The following is an 18938-nucleotide window of genomic DNA, read 5'->3' as shown; positions in this document are numbered from 1 at the left end:
GGTTTGCTTTTAGTGAAAAATTGTTACTTTATTTTTTGTTTTTGCTCTCTTTACTTGTACTTGTGTAGCTGCCAAATTAATATTGCAGGTTAATTATGTGACTAACATAAGCAGAAGGTTCTTTTGAGCAGAATTCAATGCAGGTTGTCTTTGTTCAGATTCATTAATCTATTTTTTTGCTCCTGATTATTCCTCTTCCCTCTAAATAAGAAAATACACTGACAATTGTCATTTCATTAATCGGTTATTTGGAAGACATTTGGAAATCCTTTTGTGTTCATCAAAATATTTTGTAGTGCACTAAAAAGTTGGACGTCTCTGAAAATTTGCCTTTTTTAATACTGGAATGACTTTCATGACGTAAACTTTGCTTCACTCTCATCCTCCCTGGCAGAACTGTAGTTCATGCTCTGTAATTTCCTGTTACCTTCTAAATGAAAACTTGCTCTTTTTTGTGGCCTTTCTCACGATCCTCTTTTATCTTCTATGTATGGAAAGGTTCCATGTCAGTAACACTCTATCTCGTGCCCTGATAATATGCTGCCAACTTCAGCTCCTCCTTCTTTTTTGTTCTTCTCTTACATAAAAATCAAACTGTTCATATTCGAAGTATTCCAATTCTATTCCCACTTATCTTAAAGACCTGAAGATTTCCTTCTCCTTCAGACTTCTCCTACTGTATTATTTTTCAGTTCCACCTACTCTTTTTATTTCATGTGTAACAGCTTCTCAATTAAAACTCATTAAATACCCTTTTTTCTCCTTCACATCAGTGCTCGAATCCCACCTGTTCATTTTTTTATCTGCTTTATTCATGCTTTTCTACTAATTTTGGAGGTACTTATTTACTTCTATGCTCAACGTCTCTGAAACAACTCTGTAGTTTTCCACCTTATTTCCCTTTTTGTTAACTGAAAAAGGAGTTTGACTTCTGAGGTATTGTCATGTTTCAGGTGAACTAGTAGAATTTCCTGAAGAAGAACTGAATCAATTGGAAAAGCTGCTCCATAGCTGTATCATTGGTGTAAAATATGGATGAGGGGAATATTGTTTAAAGCCAGATTTTGAAGTGTTGATGCAAAAAAACCAGCCCACTGAAAAAAAACCAACCATCCCAAACGAAAAAAACCCCTTTCACTGTAAAACTGGGAAGATGAAAAACATTCAAGCACCTTAAATACCTCAGTTTTTGTTGGCATGAATAAAAGTCTTCTGCTGGAATTTATTTCCTCAAGCCAAAAATGGGTGTGCCAATAAACAAAGTTGAGTCTGTTCATCCCTGCTGAGAGAGAGGAACCTCTGTGCTGTCTGACTGGGCTCTGAGCTGGTTTCTCATAGTATTTAGTTCCAGTCTTTGCCCAGTGTGTCAGTGCTGCTCTAGGTACTGGTTTTACCATCTGAGGATGACCTCTATTTGATACCCTGCACTATCAAATTAAGAGATGGGAAAGAAGAGGCCAAGATTTTGTGTTTCTCTGTGTATGTTTCTTTTCCTGTGGTGTATTTGCTTGTGCTGATTACTGTGTGTGTAATTCTTCTGGTTTGGACACTGGATGCCTCAGTATTTTGCTTGAACATCTCTCAAGAAAAAACACAGACTGGAGGAGAAAATGGGAAATGAGAGCAAGTGTGGAGAATTTGTCCTTTGAGGAAATAAGCAGAGTATTCTAGAGAAGAAACAATAAAGGCTAAGTTTTTTTTTTTTTGAAAGTGGCGTACTAAAATTGTTTAGGAGAAGAAAAGTAATTGGCATAAATTGCAGATTAGAAAAAATTAGGCTTGAGCTGAGAAATATAGTCAAAAGAGCAGTGAAATCCTTGGAATGAACTGACAAAATTACGTATATCCATAGACTGCCAATCTTCTTTTCTATTAGATTCACTCTTTTCTAGCTTGTTCTTGAATGTCCCTGCAGGTTTTTGAGAGAGATGACTTTTTACATGTTTGTTTGTCTGTAGGTGCACTAACAAAACAGATTCCATGCAAAATCTGGCATCCAGGGATCCTCTCCTGTCCCAAGGGATACCTGTGCAGGCTTGTATATTTGTCTCATGCAAGTGGCAAATATCCAAAAGAGGAAAGTGCCAAAAGGAAGTTCTAGGTTGATCAATCTGCCTCAATCTGTGGGACTGGTTATGGAGCAAATACTCCTGGAAGTTGTTTCTAAAGATGTGAATGTCCAGTGGGGTCAGTGGGAACTCCCAGCACGGATTTATGAGGGACGAATCCTTGTGACCAACCTCATCACTTTCCTGTGACAAGGTGACCATGCTGTGGGCAAAGGACAGGCAGTGGATGCTGTACACCTTGGTTTTAGCAGGGACTCCACACTGTTTCCCTTAATGTCCTTATCATGAAATCAATGAGATAAGGACTGGACAAGGGGAAAATGATGTGGTTGGAAGGTTGGTTGAACTGCTGGGATGAAAGAATCAATCAATGGTGTGAAGTCTGGCTGGCAGCCAGTGACTCGTGGTATCTTTCCGAGGTCGGTGTGGGGACCAGTGCTGTTAAATGTCTTTATTAATTACCTGTCTGACAAGACCAAGTGCACCTCCAGCAGATCTGTGGATGACAGCAAATTGAGGGGAGTGGTCAGTGCTCTGGAGGGCAGGGCTCCTACTCAGAGGGACCTGGACAGGCTGGAGAAAGGCAAGGCCTTGGGAAGTTCAGTGAAGGCAAGTGCTGGGTCCTGTACCAGTGACAGAACAACCTCCTGTGACAAGACGGGCTCAACACCAACTAGATAAGAAATGACTTTGTCAGAAAAGTACTTGGAGATGCCAGCAGACAGAAGTTTGAGAACAAGTCACCAGTACATGGCCACAGCAAAGGCAGCGGAGCACAGCGGGGGCTGTTTGCAGGAGTCCAGGCAGCAGGCCCAGGAGAGGATCAGTGCCCTCTGCTCAGCACCTGTGAGCCCGTGCCTGCAGTGCAGCCAGCTCTGGGCTCCCCGCTACAGGACTCACACGGACACTCTGGACCGTGGCCAGTGGCCAGGCTGGCCGGATGGCAGGAGCACATGGTGGACAGTGAGAGGCTGAGGGAACTGAGTTTGGTTCAGGCTGGAGAGGAAAACATGCTGCTGCCTACATCTACTACGTCAGAGGAGTTAGTGAAGATGGAGCCAGACACTTCTCAGATATGCCTGATAACGGGCTGAGAGGCAACAGGCACAAGTTGGAAGCTGGGAAATTCTGGTTAGCTAAAAGGATGTGTTTGGTGGTTTGGTGTTATGACGCAAATTAACACAGAAGAGCAAGGAAAACTTGAGTCTCTGTGAATAAAACGGATCGAACCCAGAAAGGTTCGAAATACACCCCAAAACTTGGTTAAAACCAAACGAGGTTAGATGTTGGTGCCAAAAAACTTGATATATTTTATTTAATAGTAAAGGAGGCAAAGAGGAAGAAAATAGAAAAAGAGGTGTGTGTGTCGGGTGGGGGGACAGAGATAGAGTGACAGGGGTTAGGTGGAAGCATATCACCCTTCCAAGGGTCCCAACAACGTCTCGTTAATCCCCTCCATCTGGTCTGCTGGTGGTGAGGGTCCCCGTTGCCCTGTGCCGAGAAGTACAGAATCCCATGGATTCATTTACCTTTGGGCCAGGTGGGAATGCCCCGTGCCTCCCTTGGGGAGGGCAAGTTTGACACTGTCCCTTGCAAGACTGTGGATCTCTTGCATCTTGTGCAGTGCTCTGGTGTAGGGTCTGGGGACCCCTTCAACCTTTGATGGGCAGTGACACCCCCTCTGCTGTCCCTCATGTGGATGCAGCTTTTCCCGGGGTGAAGGGCCCCACAGTGGGGCTCCTCTGCACAGCAGATGGGCATTCACTGCCTTGGACCAGAGGGTTTTTCACCACACACCCAAAGCCTCTCCTCCCCCCACCCTTTGGTGTGAGGGTCTGTGCCAGCCTGGCAGCTGATAGCCCCAGGGCTGTGGTCTCTGCCCCGAAGGTGCTAAGCTTGATCCCTCTGTGAATGGATTCTTCTTTCCCCAGCCCAGACCTGAGTCACTTTATTTTATCTCCATCAATATGCAGTGCAGGGCCCCATTCAGGGTGTCGTGGTCTTCAGCTTCTGTTTTTATCCAGTTTTGCTGTAATAGGCAAAAGTCCTTCATGAAGATGTTTAAGCCATAAATGAGAACATTCCAGTCTCGGACAAGTGGTTGGCTTGTTTGTTTTTAAACCATCAGTGTGGTCAAGTAGTGGAACAGGTTGTTCAGAGAGATTTTGCAATCTCTTTTCTTGAAGGCGTTCAAGACTAACTTCGTATTGTGGTTTAACCCCAGATGTCAACTCAGCCCCACACAGCTGCTCGTGCACTCTTCCCTGGTGAGATGGAGCAGAGAGTCAGAAAGGTAAAAGTGAGGAAACTCGTGGGTTGAGATGGGGACAGTTCAGTAAGGAAAGCAAAAGCTGTGTGCTCAAGCAAAGCAAAGCAGGGGATCCATTCACCACTTCCCATGGGCAGGCAGGTGCTCCCCCATCCCCTGGGAAACAGGGCTCCCTCGTGTGTAGCAGCGGCTTGGGAAGATGAATGGCTTCTCTGAAGTTCCCCTCTTCCTTTTCGTTCCTGCTCTGCATGCTGAGCATGATGCCCTATGGTCTGGAACAGCCCTTGGGTCAGTTGGGGCCAGCTGTCCTGGCTGTGTCGCCTCCCAGCTTGCTGTGCACCCCCAGCCCTTTTGCTGTTCCCAGCCAAACCCAGCACACCTCTTGCTCACGTCCCACAGTGACCTGATCGAACCAGAGCTTGAAGTGGATCAGACTGGCTGATCTCCAGAGGTCTCTTCCATCCCAAAGTATTATTCCATGCTGATACCATACAGAGCAATGCTTGCTGTGGGAGTGTGATCCTTCAGGCTTGCTTTAAAAAGGCTCTAAATTCAGGGAATTGATTCATGAGGCATGACCTTCTTGTGAGTTTTGTGAATCATGTTGCAATTCAGAACAAAACAGAAAACCTTTGAGACTTAACTGTTCCCTGGGGTAGTCTTAAAGCCTGTGTGTATGCACACATTCACAACCCCAAGGTTTGCTCCCTTGAGATGGCTTCCATCGTCCACTTGCTCTGACCAAGTTTAAGTTTTACTGCCCAGTTGATGGCTCTGAGAGGTCAGGGCAAATACAGGAGGAAGGGACAACGTTTAGAAGAAGGGATTTGTGGCTTTCCCAGCAGAATAAGGGTGGATTAAATCATGCTTTGGCTAATTCTGCTGGCTTACAGATGCTATGGAGTGTGGAAAAAATGTATAAAAATACTCAGAGAAGAACATATGCAGTTAAATATCCCTCCCATGGCATCTTTGTTTTTGTAGTTTATACCTTAATGCTTTAACAGGTTAGAATATGTAAATACTCTTTAGAATGGAAACAAAGGAGAGATTTTTAAGGCTGTTTATTCTCTTCCCTTTGCCCTGTTCTATTTTGAAGTTTGTCGTTAGCGTCTTTTGAAAGGGAGCATATGGCATTTCTAATTAAGGCCTGAGATTTTCTGACATACAGCTGAATAATACATTTCAAACACTGCCAAACCTTCCAGATGAAAGAATTTTCTGCCTGAAGCACTGGAGTGTATGTGCTGTGTAACACTGGTCTCCTTTAGAACTTCGAAGAATTTTGCATGGAATACCAGCACTGTGAGAAATCAAGGGGTTTGTTTCTTCAGGCTGGTGGCAGTATTCCTTGGCAAGCTCAGGTTTGGATCTGATAAGAGCTAGTGTGCTTTGTGCTCAAAGGGTTCAGTGTAGCTTCATTTTGAAACGTTTTGGTCTGCTGGGGGATTTTAGTCATCTTTACCAGATTTCATTCCAGGCTGCAGGGTTTGTTTGTGTGTATTTGCAACATTAACTCCTGAAGAGATGTGCTGTAGTTCTTCAGTCTCTCCAAAGAAATTCTGATCCCTTCAGCATTTTGTGCCAAATTTTCTTCCTTTACTTGGAATGCATAAAACCTTTCTGAAATTGTAGTTTGTGATGAATTCCTGATGTGAGCTAGGTTTCTTGAGATTCTTAATCTGTACCAGTATCATTAACATGTATCTTGTGTCTCTGAATGGCAAATGTGCTCATCTCAGAGGTTTCCTCAAATTTTTTTCTTCTTTCCATGGCAAGTAGAAGGGACTGCATTTATTGTTGATCCCTCTGACACAGTTGTGCAAATCAGGAGAGGAGAGAATTTTAAAAATGTAATGCATTTAGTTACTCTTTTTTTGTTGGTTTTTTGTTAGTTATTGCCGTGTGTGGTGAGGAAATTGGCCTTTACATTCTTTTTGGTAATTTTAAAAGGGAAGCTGAATCTTCAAATACATTTTTTCCCTCAGAACACAACTGATTACTGGGAAACCTGTTACTGTGATACCAAATTTTAGTTAAAATTACAAACTTGGGGGTTTTAGATTTTCTTACTTCCATCTTTAGCTCTAGTGAATGCATGCAAAAGATTGGGAAACCTTAAAATCCAGGGTTTTGTGGATTTGTGATGCAGGTGGGTGGTTATTTTGTTTGGATTATTTTTAAATCTACTGGGGAAGTATTTAAATGGAGGTTGGGCTTGTACTTGGGGACTGTAAAACTCTGCAAACAGGTTCCAAGCTAAAGGCTTTCACCAGTGAAGTGTTCATTTTGAAACACAGAGATTTCTGCTGTGCTTCTCTCAGGGCAGTGTTTTTGCTGTTAATTGTCCTTGAAATACAGTATACGCTGTCTTTGTCCTCACAGCTCACTGTCAAATTCAAGCACTGGTGGTATTTTATTAATGACTTGTATTTGACAGCTGCTAAGAACATAAATTAGAAAGCTGTAATTGAAGTGAGAATGATAAGGATGAAGAGTTAACAGGGTAATTGCACAAGTACTGAAGATCCTCTTCTACCTGAGCTACTCTGTTGTCGACATAAAACTGGAGTTGAAATGTTTAATGTGCCTGAGGGAATTCGGGATATTAGGTCAGCAACGAAATGTGACAGAGCTGTGTGGAAGAGAGTATTGGAGGGATTTGGGGGCAGATGTAGCTTCAGTTATTCTTTTTATGTTACGTTTTCACTTCTGGAGACAGTTCAGGTCATAGGAAAGAGCAGCCTTGGAGCCCTCTAACATCAAATTGTCCATGGCTTCAGCAGCCTCTGAGGGGTAACTGATTGCCCAGAGAAGCTGAGGCTGTGCCATCCCTGGAAATGTCCAAGGCCAGACTGGACAGGGCTTGGAGCAACCTGTGCTAATGGAATGTGTCGCTGCCCATGGCAGGGGGGTTGGAGCTGGATGAGCTTTAAGGACCCTTCCAATCCCAGTCTGGGATTCTGTGATGATTAACAGGGCTGTTGCTGTGTCTCTTTTTGGGTTATGTTTCCTACTGAAGACACGGAGAGCTGAAGCCTGTCAGCATCTGGTGGTGTTGAATTTGCACTTGTTTAATTCTTATCAGTATTTTATTCAGATAAAACTGGAAAAAGTCCAAGTAACTGCAAGACCATATTTGCATAAGGACTTGCCACATGGAGTTAGACTGTCCAGCTTACTGTGGGCAGCTGCACAGGCCCACAAGACACTTGGAAACTTAAGGGGCACTTGGATTGGATGGTTATTTGAGCATGCTATTCCAGGCCCACATGATCCCTTCTGGGTTTGGCTGTTAGTCATATAATGGCACATATCCCTCCCTAAGTCTTTCATTCTTAGTAATTATGTGGTTTCATTTGAAGCAATCCTCTCTGTTCCATGCACTGTGACCTTTAATGTCACAGTCTTGGTTTTTTTCTGCTCATCCACAAACTTACTTCAGTAAAAAATGATTTTGTGGCTCAGAGGAGGCTTCGTGTGCTCAGGGTACCACAGGATAGCCAAAGGGACGTGGTGTAATGAAGTAGCATTATCTACTATGCTTTAACAGAGACTTCTCTTCACGTGAACTCTGGAGTGGATGTGACTTCTAGGTAACACTGTGAAATTTCGTTAAATGGAGAGCTGACAGCCTTGAAACTTTTCTCTCGTAATGCTTTTCTAGGTCCCAGTCCTTCCTCTGGTAACACTGCTGTGAATTATTCCCTAGTCCTGTTCTTTTAAACTTTATGATAACTTTATTAATATACTTGTTTTTTAATGTCTGCTAAGCATTCTTTATGATTCCATTAAAATTTGGTGTCTTTTTATGCTTTTAAAACTGATATATGAGAAAAAAATTGTCTGAGACCTGTATGTATGCATCTTTAGTGTCTGTGCTCTTGGGTAAACCTGTGCATGCTTTTGTCTTCTTGTTTTTTCTTTATTTTTACAGAGAGTGATAATGAACTCTCCAGTGGCACTGGTGATGTGTCAAAGGATTGTCCTGAGAAGATTTTGTATTCCTGGGGAGAGTTACTGGGGAGATGGTAATGATTTATTTCTTACATTAGATTTTAGATATTAACCTTTTATTTGGTTTATGATACTATATGCTCCTGAGCAGGAGGCTTGAAATACTTCAGCATACACAGTTTAAAAACTAAAATGCAGGACACATTGAAGTGTAGTTTTTAAACTTAATTTAAAGGGGACTGGTATAGATAACTTGGAGGTTTTTCTGACAAATCTTTGCCATAGCATGTGCAAAAGTCTGGTTTTGTTCAGTGTTCGAGAGTGTATTTGTATGTGCTCACAGAGCAGGTATGAGTCTTCACAGGCAGAGCTTTCTGGTCATTTGGGGCTGGGTGTTAAATCCTCGTGGATCTCAGTGCCAGGATAGGGCAGACACAGCAACTCCCACGCGTCCCATCTAAGCCATTTGTGCCAGCTGGTGTACATTGAATTTGTTTAGAAGCACTTTTTTCCCCTATTTTTAAAAATGTGCTATATGTAAGCACTTGAAAAGGAATCTAGAAAGACTCTGAATCCTCACTGGAACTGTTTCTGTTGCTGAATAAAACCAAGACTATTTGTAAGCCCAGACTATGTTCTCAACAGTGTTATTTCTGTTGTTTAATTACTTGCTTCAGTAGCCGTGCATACTGTGCCAAGAGAGGAGAAAGTCTGGCTGTTTGCTGCCTCACAGAGACCTCAGCAAGTGCCAGAACCACTTACTTGGTTTTCCCTATGTGAGGAGGAGCTCCTGCTGCCAGAGACAAAATAATCAGAGGTCCTTAATCTGGAATTGGTGGTTCCCTTTTCCTGACTCCAAAAAGAGAGATGAACAACATTTTAAGGATTTGTTTGGGCAATTCCTCCCTTTACTTGGCTACTCCGTAGCTTTGGAGAAATAGCCTCTTGCTGGTGACCTCATCTGTATAGCAATCTCACACAAAGGTTTCTGGATGAGGCATCACAAGGTTTTACTGAGCTTAACTGAACCCTCCCTCTGGAACCCTCTCCAGGGTGTTTTTAACTATTCTGTCACCCAAGTTTCTGGCCTTAATCCAAGATCCAAGATTGGAAGAAGCTACTTTTCAATTTAACTTTTTTTTTAAAATTCATTTGTCAGTTGATTCTTCGCTTTTTAACCTGTGTCCTTGACAAATACCTGAAGTCTGTGGATGAGCATGCTGAAGTAAAAAGACACCCACAGCTCATTGTCTCCAACTATTTCTTCTGATTACTCAAGTATACTGATCGACGAGACAAAACATTTAAGACTTCTGGAATAAACTATTTTGGAATCCTACCATAACTTACACATAAATCAGAGAATTGTTCAGTAGTTAAAACAGCTTAAAATCAGTTAAAAGTGTGGTGAGATCCAAGCCTGTTTGAAGAGTAGCAAACATTTCTTCAGGGGTGTCTCAAGCAATATTACCTCTTGAGAGAAATTCAAGTCTGGAAACTACTTGAATTCTTGAATAGTGTTATGCTACATTTTACGAACAAAACTTAGAGTAACAGATGAAAAATGGTAAGGACCTGAAAGCTAAAAATAAATTGAAACAATACCTTTTAGTGTGTTGAAAAGTGTGCCATATGTTAGTAGAAGACCTGTGCACTTGTGAAAAAAGTAAATAAACAAAAATTAACATATCCACTTGGGGAACTGGTATGCTGATTTGTCTCTTAGATGAAAAATTTCTTGGATTTTAATTGCTTTTTGTCGTGTCATTAAAATGTCACTGTAACCTATTGGACTCAGCAGAAACACTCTTCCAAGACTCCTTCAAACATTTAAACAGAAATAAGAATAAGATAATTTACCAAAAAGATAGAATGAATAATTGAAAAGTAATGGTATATCTATTTATTTTGCTATTTACTGCATCCTCAGCATTAAAGTTGCTCTTGCCAGCTAAGGTGGTTTAGCTGACTGGTCAACTATTTCTTAAAAAAACCCCAGTAGCAATGATCAATAACAGTCTTTGATCAGAAATATGTGTTTGTCAAGTTGGAGCATAGTCCGTGCATTGCTGCTCTGTGTCCTTTCTCTCTGATATTTTAAAAATTGGGTTTATGAGTTTTGTGCAGGAGAATTGCAGCATTTTGTAACAAAGATGTCAGCATCCATGAGTGGTGACCCCCCCATGTGATAAAGGGTAAGGTTAGAATAAGACAGGATTATTTTATGCTCTTTCCTGTTGCTCTGAGCAAGGATTATGGATGCTCAAGCTGTTGCCCATTCAGTTCTTGGGAGGCTGACAGTGGAACTTAGTAAAGCTGTCCAACATGGACTCATGTTGCTAAAGTATTATTATATTATTATATTGCCATATTATATTATATTATTATATTACTGTATTGCCATAAAATACAAGCACAGGACAGAGCCAGTAAAGTCAGGTTGTGTAATTCTCGGTTGGGATTATGTTCAGGAGGGTGCTACAGCATGTGTGTTTGTACTGGTTCCTTGGTGTTGCTGAAAATGTCCCTGTTACATTTCTGTGGGAAAGTCCCTTTTTAGCTGTTCATTTGATCAGCTTGCCCAGTCCTCAGCCCTTCTGTGTATCTGACATGACACGTGTGACCAGATCCGTGCAATAACCAAACTAATCCACAGCTAGAGCTTCAACTTCCTGATGTATTTACTATCGATTTATTCCTCAGTGTGCATGTCATAATTCTGTCACTGCTTATAGTATCTGGTCATAGAATCACTGAATAGTTTGGGTTGGAAAGGATCTTAAAGCTCATCTCATTCCAACCCCGTGCCATAGGCAGGGACCCCTTCCACTGTCCCAGGCTGCTCCAAGCCCCATCCAACCTGGCCTTGGACACTGCCAGGGATCCAGGGGCAGCCACAGCTTCTCTGGGCACCCTGTGCCAGGGCCTCCTCACCCTCACAGGGAAGAATTTCTTCCCAAGACCCATGTAACCCTGCCCCTCTGTCCATTTAAAACCATTCCCCCTTGTCCTGTCACTGTCTGCCCCTATAAAGGTTCTCTCCCTGCTTTTTATAAGCTCCTTTAAGGTACTGAAAGGCTGTAACAATGTCTCCCTGGAGGCTTTTTTTCTCCAGGCAGAACACCCCCAGCTGTCCCAACCTGTGTCCATAGCAGAGAGGCTGCAGCCCTTGGAGCATCTCTGTGGCCTCCTGTGAACCCGTGCAAGTCCTTTAAGCCAAGTGCTTAGTGCTTTTAATGTTTCTGTGAATATTGGTTTTCTTTCTCGCTCTTTCCCATTACTAGGGTAATGTGACTGGCTGCAAAATGGACTGAAAAAGAGGAAAGGAACTAGTTTTTATTTGGTTATCTGAGGGATAAAGATGAAATTACTTCACATTCAAAAATAAAAACAATTATTGTTTTTAAAAGAATAAGGGTATTTTATAATCACACTCTTCAATTCTCAGGTCATTTGGAAAAATGGAGATATCCTCCCCAAAGCATAGGAAAAAGAAATTGGGTAGAGTACCTTTTAAATTTAAACAGCAGTGTTAAACTGTTCATGTCCTAGTGACCTGTTTCATAGAATGAGTACTCTAAACATTTACTGCCAAACCAGGGTCAAATTGCAGGTTATTTAATTAATCACAGCTTGCTGCCATTCGGCTAAACAGCCACTCTCACTACTCTCCTAGCTGGAAAACACAACAGTGGTCAAAGCACTTGGAGAGCACAGCACTTCCCACGGCAAAAAGAGCAAAAAATCAGTTTGGGCAGCCTTCTGCTGATTGCTCTGAAATTGTCCTGAGTCTACGAGAGCTTTCCTCTAGATCAGCAAATGCTGTTCCTCTGAAAGCTTTTCAGCACCTGCGACTGAAAGCTGTGTAGTGTTGTGCACGTGCAGTGATGTTTGTGTTCCCACGTGTCTTGGGGTGTGTGAGTACAGCCAGGCAGTAAAGCCCCAGCTCAGACCAACAGGCAGATCTGTTTGAAATCGTGGGATTGTGCAAAGGTGTGTGCAAGAGTTCCTGTCTTGTGGGACTTGGAGCACACTCTTGGCATGAAGCATGGAACTAGAATTTCAGTCTTCATAAATAGTACTCTTGTCTTTTATTTGTTTCCCCAAATGTATTTTTCGGTACAGCTCACGTTATTTTTAATTTATTTTTCTTAACCTAAACAAAAGCATGTATGTTGAACAAATATTTAAATTGAATTGTCTGCACAGGTGGCATATTTTTCTCTTTCAATTCAAATTGTTCTTCATTAGCCAATTTAGTTCAATTTCTGCAACCATTTATTGTTAACTTTCATTGATGTCTCCACACCTAGAGAATTTGGATACCATTACATTTTGCCACTGGTTCTTACTGTAAATCCTTGCAGAGTTTTTGCTTTCCATCTGACAAATACTAGCTACCGTAGCCAGTGGAAGAAAAGTTTGTGTTGCCAGTTGCTGACTCTGCTTTAGTGAATAACTTCAAAGATTTTTGGTGTTTTTAATCTTTATTTTGACTCTTGTAGTTGAAGTATAACAGGCAAATGATCATCTTTGTTTCAGGCACAATAACCTTGTTGTGAGACCAAATGGATTGTCCACTCTGGTGAGGAGTGGTGTTCCAGAAGCACTGAGGGCAGAGATCTGGCAGCTGCTGGCAGGATGCCATGACAACCAGGCAATGCTGGATAAATACAGATTACTCATCACAATGGTGAGGGATTTATTATTTGTTCTTGCCTTCTTTTGTTCACTTTCCTTTGGTTAAGATGAATTCTGCTGGGCAGCAGTTTTAGTCAGTGGCAGGGCAGCAGAAGAGTGAAACAGTTTGCCTTTTTTTAAGCAACTGAAGTTGTGATTATGTGACTTTACCTCCTGCCATGTGTGCCTGCTGCATGGCATTAGTAATAGAAATTGCTGACCTATATCCATAGTAGTGCTTGACATTTAGCTTTCTATTCTCTTGCTGTGATGATAATAAGAACATCAACTTGTTCAGGTGTTTGCTTGTGGGTTTTTTTGTAAATTCACATCCATCGCTTTGTTTTTTCAGAAGTTTGTTTTATGGATGCCTTAATCCCAAACAAACCCAAACAAAATGGCACAAAGTTGAGGGTTTCTTCTTTCTGTTGTTTATTTTAAAAAAGAATGTTAAAAACATTTTGACCTAGCAAGGAATCACTCTCCTTGCTGTATGGGTGAGCTGAGAGGAGAATCCTTTTGGGAATCAGTTCCCATTCTGTGTCCTAATGTCATCAGTGCAGTCAGTGAGCATTCTAAGGAGTCTGCAGAGCTGTTTGATCTTCTTAGATCTATGATGGCAAGAGGGAGGACCTCTGTGTTGTGTAGCACGAGCTGTGTGCAGTGTCAGAGGTGATGTCAGCATTTGGGGTTCTGGAGCTCTGCCGCTGCAGGGCTGTTCCAGCTCTGAGAAGAGCAGCAGTCTCAGATATGCTGTGAATGGCAGAAGCGGATGGGGATGGTTTCATGTGCTGCTCAGAGCACGTGCTGGATTTGTTATCTGGGTTATGAGTTATCACACAGAAATTCTGGGGTTGTTACTCACAGTTTCCTTTTGTAATGTTCTCATATTGTTTTGCTACTTGTCCTCTTAATTTGACGTAATGAATTATGTTTGTGAAGTTTAGAAGCATGCCCAGAGTGAGAGCAGTCCTGGTGGCTTCTTTTTTCTTTACCAAGAAGGAAGAATGCTTTGATAGTGTAAACTTTTCATTTTGATGTTGTAGCTGTGTTATATTTTCCTTAGAAACCATTCACAGGACATGTGTCAGCTGTGTGGTGCATCAAAGCCACCTCCCTTATTTGCCCCTGCTTTCCAAAAGTGGGAAAGATGTTTGTTTCATGGCGGAGGAGGGAGTGGAAAACTTCTAAAATGCACGGTTTATTTTGATGCTGGGGCCTTGTGCCTTAAAAATACCTTGTTACACTTGGCCTTTTCACTACAGAAATATTGCAGTGATGTGTATTTTGGAAGATGATATTTCATACAGTATTTAATATAATATATATTGTATTTAATATAATAATAGGAAATATTTCAGTGTTACTTATGAAAAATTTAAATCCTCTGCTGAACCGGAGCATTTATGCAAGCAGAGTTTTTTTCTAAAGTAAATAATTTTCCTCCTGAAATGACAAAACTGCTTCTGTAGTCTGACTTTCTAAACTGCTGGTGATCACATCATTTGGCAGTAAAAGGCTCATGTAAGAAATGAACAGGGGAGAGCCTGTGCCATACCAAAGCTAGGCCCATCTTTGGGAAGAGTTAATGTGGGATACTGCAGAAAAAAAGCTGATTTTTTTTTTTTAATGAATTATTATCTGGTATTTATGTCTGTGAACAGAACTTCTCTGTTTCATTTCGTGTGGCAGTAATGTGAATTAAGCAGAGAGAGTAGTAAAACGTATATTTTAGTAGTATATACTACTGAAATCATGGTTGTGGTGTTACCTTATGTGTGTCAATAATAACCTAAGAATAATAACTTAATAATGTTAAGCTTCAGAGTTATTTGGGTGTTAATGACTGTTCACTTGCTTCTCCTGTATGAGGAAGCAGAACTGACTTCTTTTCTCTGCATTATTTGTATGCTACCATCCTAATATACCAACAACATGAACTCTTTTTTTTTTATTTTGTAATTATTTATTCTTCCCATCAAACCCATAATTTTCATCTTGATTATTTCAGTTTATGTATATGCTTGCACAAATTCCCCTGGTATTTTGGTCTTTCTGCTTGATGTTTCTCTTCTGGAAGCTGGATGTGTTTGTGGGTGTGTTGAGCCCTTCAGCAGTGTGTTCTGTGCACAGACGTGTTCCTGAGCGTGCTTCTGGAAGCCATTCCTGCTGGGGAGAGCTGGTGATGCTCTGCACTTGCAGTCCTGGGAATGAAGTGGGCTGAGACAGCAGAAGTAGGAGGTGGTACAAACACCTACGAACTTGAGCCATTGCCTACTGACACCCCACAAGCTCCCAGAACCTCTCTTCCCTCTCAGATAGCTCCCCATTGCTGCCCAGTTCCTGGAGCAGTCCTGAGGTTCTGTCCCATGCTGCCCAAGGTAGCAGATCCTTCCTCTGAGCCTGCTCTCCCAGCACTCCAGCCCTTCATCCAGCCTGACGTGCACTCCTGGGTTAAATTGGCAATTGCAGCACCTCAGTGAGAAAGAGGGCACTGGAGACCACTAGAAAAGTCTCTGCTGTGATACTGTCACAGCTTGAAAGATGAACCTGATACCTGAAATTCTTAGTGCTGAAAACCTGATGTATGGTTGCCTCTTATGGGGACAGAGTGAAATCTGGTAAAAACTCTGACTTTACTACAGTGTTACTGGTTAACTTCAGGTGAAACTGTGCTCACTGGTGAGAGTTGTGTTGTTGGCAGGCCAAAACTGTGTGCAGTGTGATACTCTGAAAGACAGCAGACTCTCAGCATTTAAATTTAGTGCAGAGACCACGATACAGACACATTTGTTGCTCTATTCCAGTCTCGTGCAGCAGTGCTGTGTTAGATTGGCCAGCTCCAAGTCCCGTCACCTAAGAAATCTGGCTGTGCATTTATGCTGTATGTATCCATCTGCATGCAGAGCTGGAACCTGCTGCAGTGTTTCTCAGCTTCAGGAGTGCTTGGTTCAGTGTGTTCTGGAGGAGAGGGTAATTCGGGGCTTGTTTTAGAGTCTCAATTCACCACTGAAAGCAAAATAAAATGTCTCATTTAGAAAAATCAATGCTGCACTCATTTTCTCCAAAAGGCCTCCATGTCCTCTGGTCCTGTGCACTGGAGATCAGCAGTCTGTTAAGAGTGAACTGTGTTCCCTTTCCCCTAGATCAGAGCGTTCATTTCCCATCTCTAGGTGAGTTTGGAGTTCCAGGAGGGAAGGGAGGAAGAAATACTTCGGCTCTCACAAGTACTGACAGCACTACCTTGCACTCTCTTAGGTCTTCTGCTGAGTTGCAGCTTGATGATTACCATGAGTTGCTCAGGAATTTTGACTGGAGCACAATAGTAGGCCTTGCATACAGTTTTAGAGAGTAGGAGTTGAGATCTGGCAGCTGCTTCATTTCTGACATATATGTAAATCTGTTCTGTGTGACAATCAAAAATCTGCCTTACTTTCCCTGCAGGCATGTGTGCCATGGGATCTTCACAGTGCTGCACGTGGCACCTGACAGGAAGGGGAAAGTAAAACATACATGAGAAGGGAGAAATGCATATTTTTATTTATGTAATTATTTTAAGAAAAATCAGATCAGAGTGAGAAAAATCTGCTTATGATAATGAAGGGGTCATATTGGTATTTTAAGAGCTTCTGAAAAAGCGTGTCTGATCTGTTTGTTAAAAGAGTATGAGTAGAAAAACATGCACGAGCTGAGGTCAGTTCATTGACAGAGTGTTTTCTCCTGCCTGTGTGACATTATTTCATGTTCACTGGTTCCTCTGCAGAGACTCAAATGAATTTTTCCGTGATGAGGTGTGTTGAGAGCTCTGATAAACTGGTGGGTGCCCAGGCACAGTGTACCCTGTTTAGGACTGGAGTGCTGGTAATTGTCTCGTGCAGGAATGGGGCTCCCCTTGCCCCACTGCGGCCTTGTCAGAGCAGGTGTCAGTGTGTGAATGACAGAAACCTGCTGTCAGGTGATGACACAGTGATGCAGCAGCTCAGCGTAAAACACTTGTTGCCTCTGCATGGGGACAGATGTTTTATTTATTGCATCTTACACTGCTTATTATTAGAATTCTGCTTCTCTGTTTTAGATGGTTTCATTCCTGCGTGTGTTCTCACTGCTGAATTTGTAGGGTGAGGCTTCTTTCCTGTCAGAGGTGTGTGTAGTTGTGTAAGTGAAATGAGAGCAGAAACAGAAGGCTGTCGCTCACATTCTGTAGTTTGAAAACTTTTGGGTGGACTGTTTTAAGGTAGCACTTCTGATTGTTAAATGCATCATTTATTCATAAAACATTTCCAGTTTACAGTATGAATTCCCTTAAGAAATGAACTTTATGTTCATCTAACAACGTATGTAGACTTATTTTAAATGCAGCTGCTGCTGTGGTTTAAGGAAGAAAAACTTGCTTTAAATTTATTAGTATTATTTTTTAAAGTAAGATCAGAAAAAGAAGCCTATTCTCAGATAAAGTAGATGTTGGCAGTATTCTATTACTCAAAACAATGAAAGTTTGTGTAGGAATGAGAATGCCTGGTTTTGAACTGGGTGGTGACATTGAGTCGAAGGTCTTAAAGAAAGATTGAATGGCTGTCCTTCCAAATGACTGGTAAGAGAACCAAAAATAAGATTATTTGTTTATTGTCATAATTTCCTTTGTCAGTATGAGCTCATGCCCAGAACAGTTAGAGATAATAACTAATTAAAGGGTCAGGCTTCAGAAGACTTGGCCAAAACATAGCTTTTTCTGCTGACTGTATTTTTTGGTGTTTTGTGTCTGGACCAATAACATTTCAGGTCACTCCACATAAGAGTGAAAATCCTAAGAATTCTTCCAAGCTCTGAGAGGCATTGATTTGGGGATTAAATATTGCCATATCATGAAAATAACAGATGTCAGTAATTTAATAATTTGAAAATGGCACTAATCAGGGTTATCACTACTCCAGCAGTATAATTCTCATACAATAGTGAGGAAATACAGGAAAGAATTTTCCATTGCTGCAGAAGACGGAGCAAGTGGATTGGATTTGGGGCTGGATGAAATTAATCAATTTAGTGCTAATGTATGTAGTTTATATGTTCAGTTTGCACCAGCATTATTATTTTTTGATTCTTACAAGACAAATCCTCTTGTTTTAAAGCAAAAAGAAAAAAATCCCAAATGTTAGGGTTGCAGGTTTCTGGAATTGGGTCTTGTCCAAAATTTAAAAGTTAGGATAGATGAAAACAGCAAATCCCCTTGTTGAAGTTTCAACATGTGCTTAAAGCACAATCTTCCATGTGTTGAATTAACTCTGATTATTAATCTGTTTCTTGGTGCATCTGTCTTTGAACTGAGCTCCAAGGACTGAAGATCAACTTTCATGTAAACCTAATGCAGAAATCTTATTTATTTTTTAAACTTTGAATTTACCCAAACTGTTCAAACAAGAAAAGGTATTTGCAGCTTTATTTCATACTTCATATTTACTTGGCTTTTTAATTTTTATTGCCAGTTTGCTTGCATAGTTAGTAAAAGGAAGACTGAGGAGATAACAAGTGAGTCACTGTTTCATTACAAAGAAGATTAAATCCAGTTGACTTTGAAACTGGTGCCTTGATGCCATGTTTGTGTGGTTTTGTTCATTTAGTTTTTAAATTTATTTTATTTGTGTGAAGCAAATGCAATTTGTGTGAAACAGTTTAGCAGGGACTTGAGAGAATTCCTTACACAGGAAGGCTATTTTAGTGTGAGTAGAGAAAATGAATCAAGCTTGTTATTTGCAGCACTACCAAAGGATGTTAAGTTAGCACTAAGAAGGGGAAAAAGGAATATTTTTTTGTCCCAGTGGCATCGTGCAGGGTTCCACTGCTCAGTGTTCTGAAACTAATTAATCAGTAAGGGTGTCTAATTAAAAAGATGACTGTTCACCAGCTGCCGCAGCAGGCTGGTTAATGGACTGAAACATTAGGGTATTTTTGTAGGAAATATTTGTGTT

At 41.4% G+C, this 18938-nt stretch overlaps 1 protein-coding gene across 7 annotated transcripts in view; it reads left to right on the top strand.

Moving 5' to 3' along the window:
• RABGAP1L (RAB GTPase activating protein 1 like) overlaps window positions 1-18938 on the top strand; it is a 248590-nt gene that overhangs the window by 45845 nt on the left and 183807 nt on the right. For all 7 annotated transcript variants that reach the window (XM_032118240.1, XM_032118239.1, XM_032118234.1 and 4 more), the window contains 2 exons: window positions 8276-8369; window positions 12838-12988. In XM_032118240.1, coding sequence (XP_031974131.1) covers window positions 8276-8369; window positions 12838-12988 — 245 coding nt within the window. The remainder of the gene's footprint in view (window positions 1-8275; window positions 8370-12837; window positions 12989-18938) is intronic.

Source organism: Corvus moneduloides, chromosome 9 (genome assembly GCF_009650955.1).
Source record: "Corvus moneduloides isolate bCorMon1 chromosome 9, bCorMon1.pri, whole genome shotgun sequence".
NCBI lineage: Eukaryota > Metazoa > Chordata > Aves > Passeriformes > Corvidae > Corvus > Corvus moneduloides.
The sequence above is the reverse complement of the archived record's forward strand: the minus strand, read 5'-3'. Positions and strand labels throughout refer to the sequence as shown.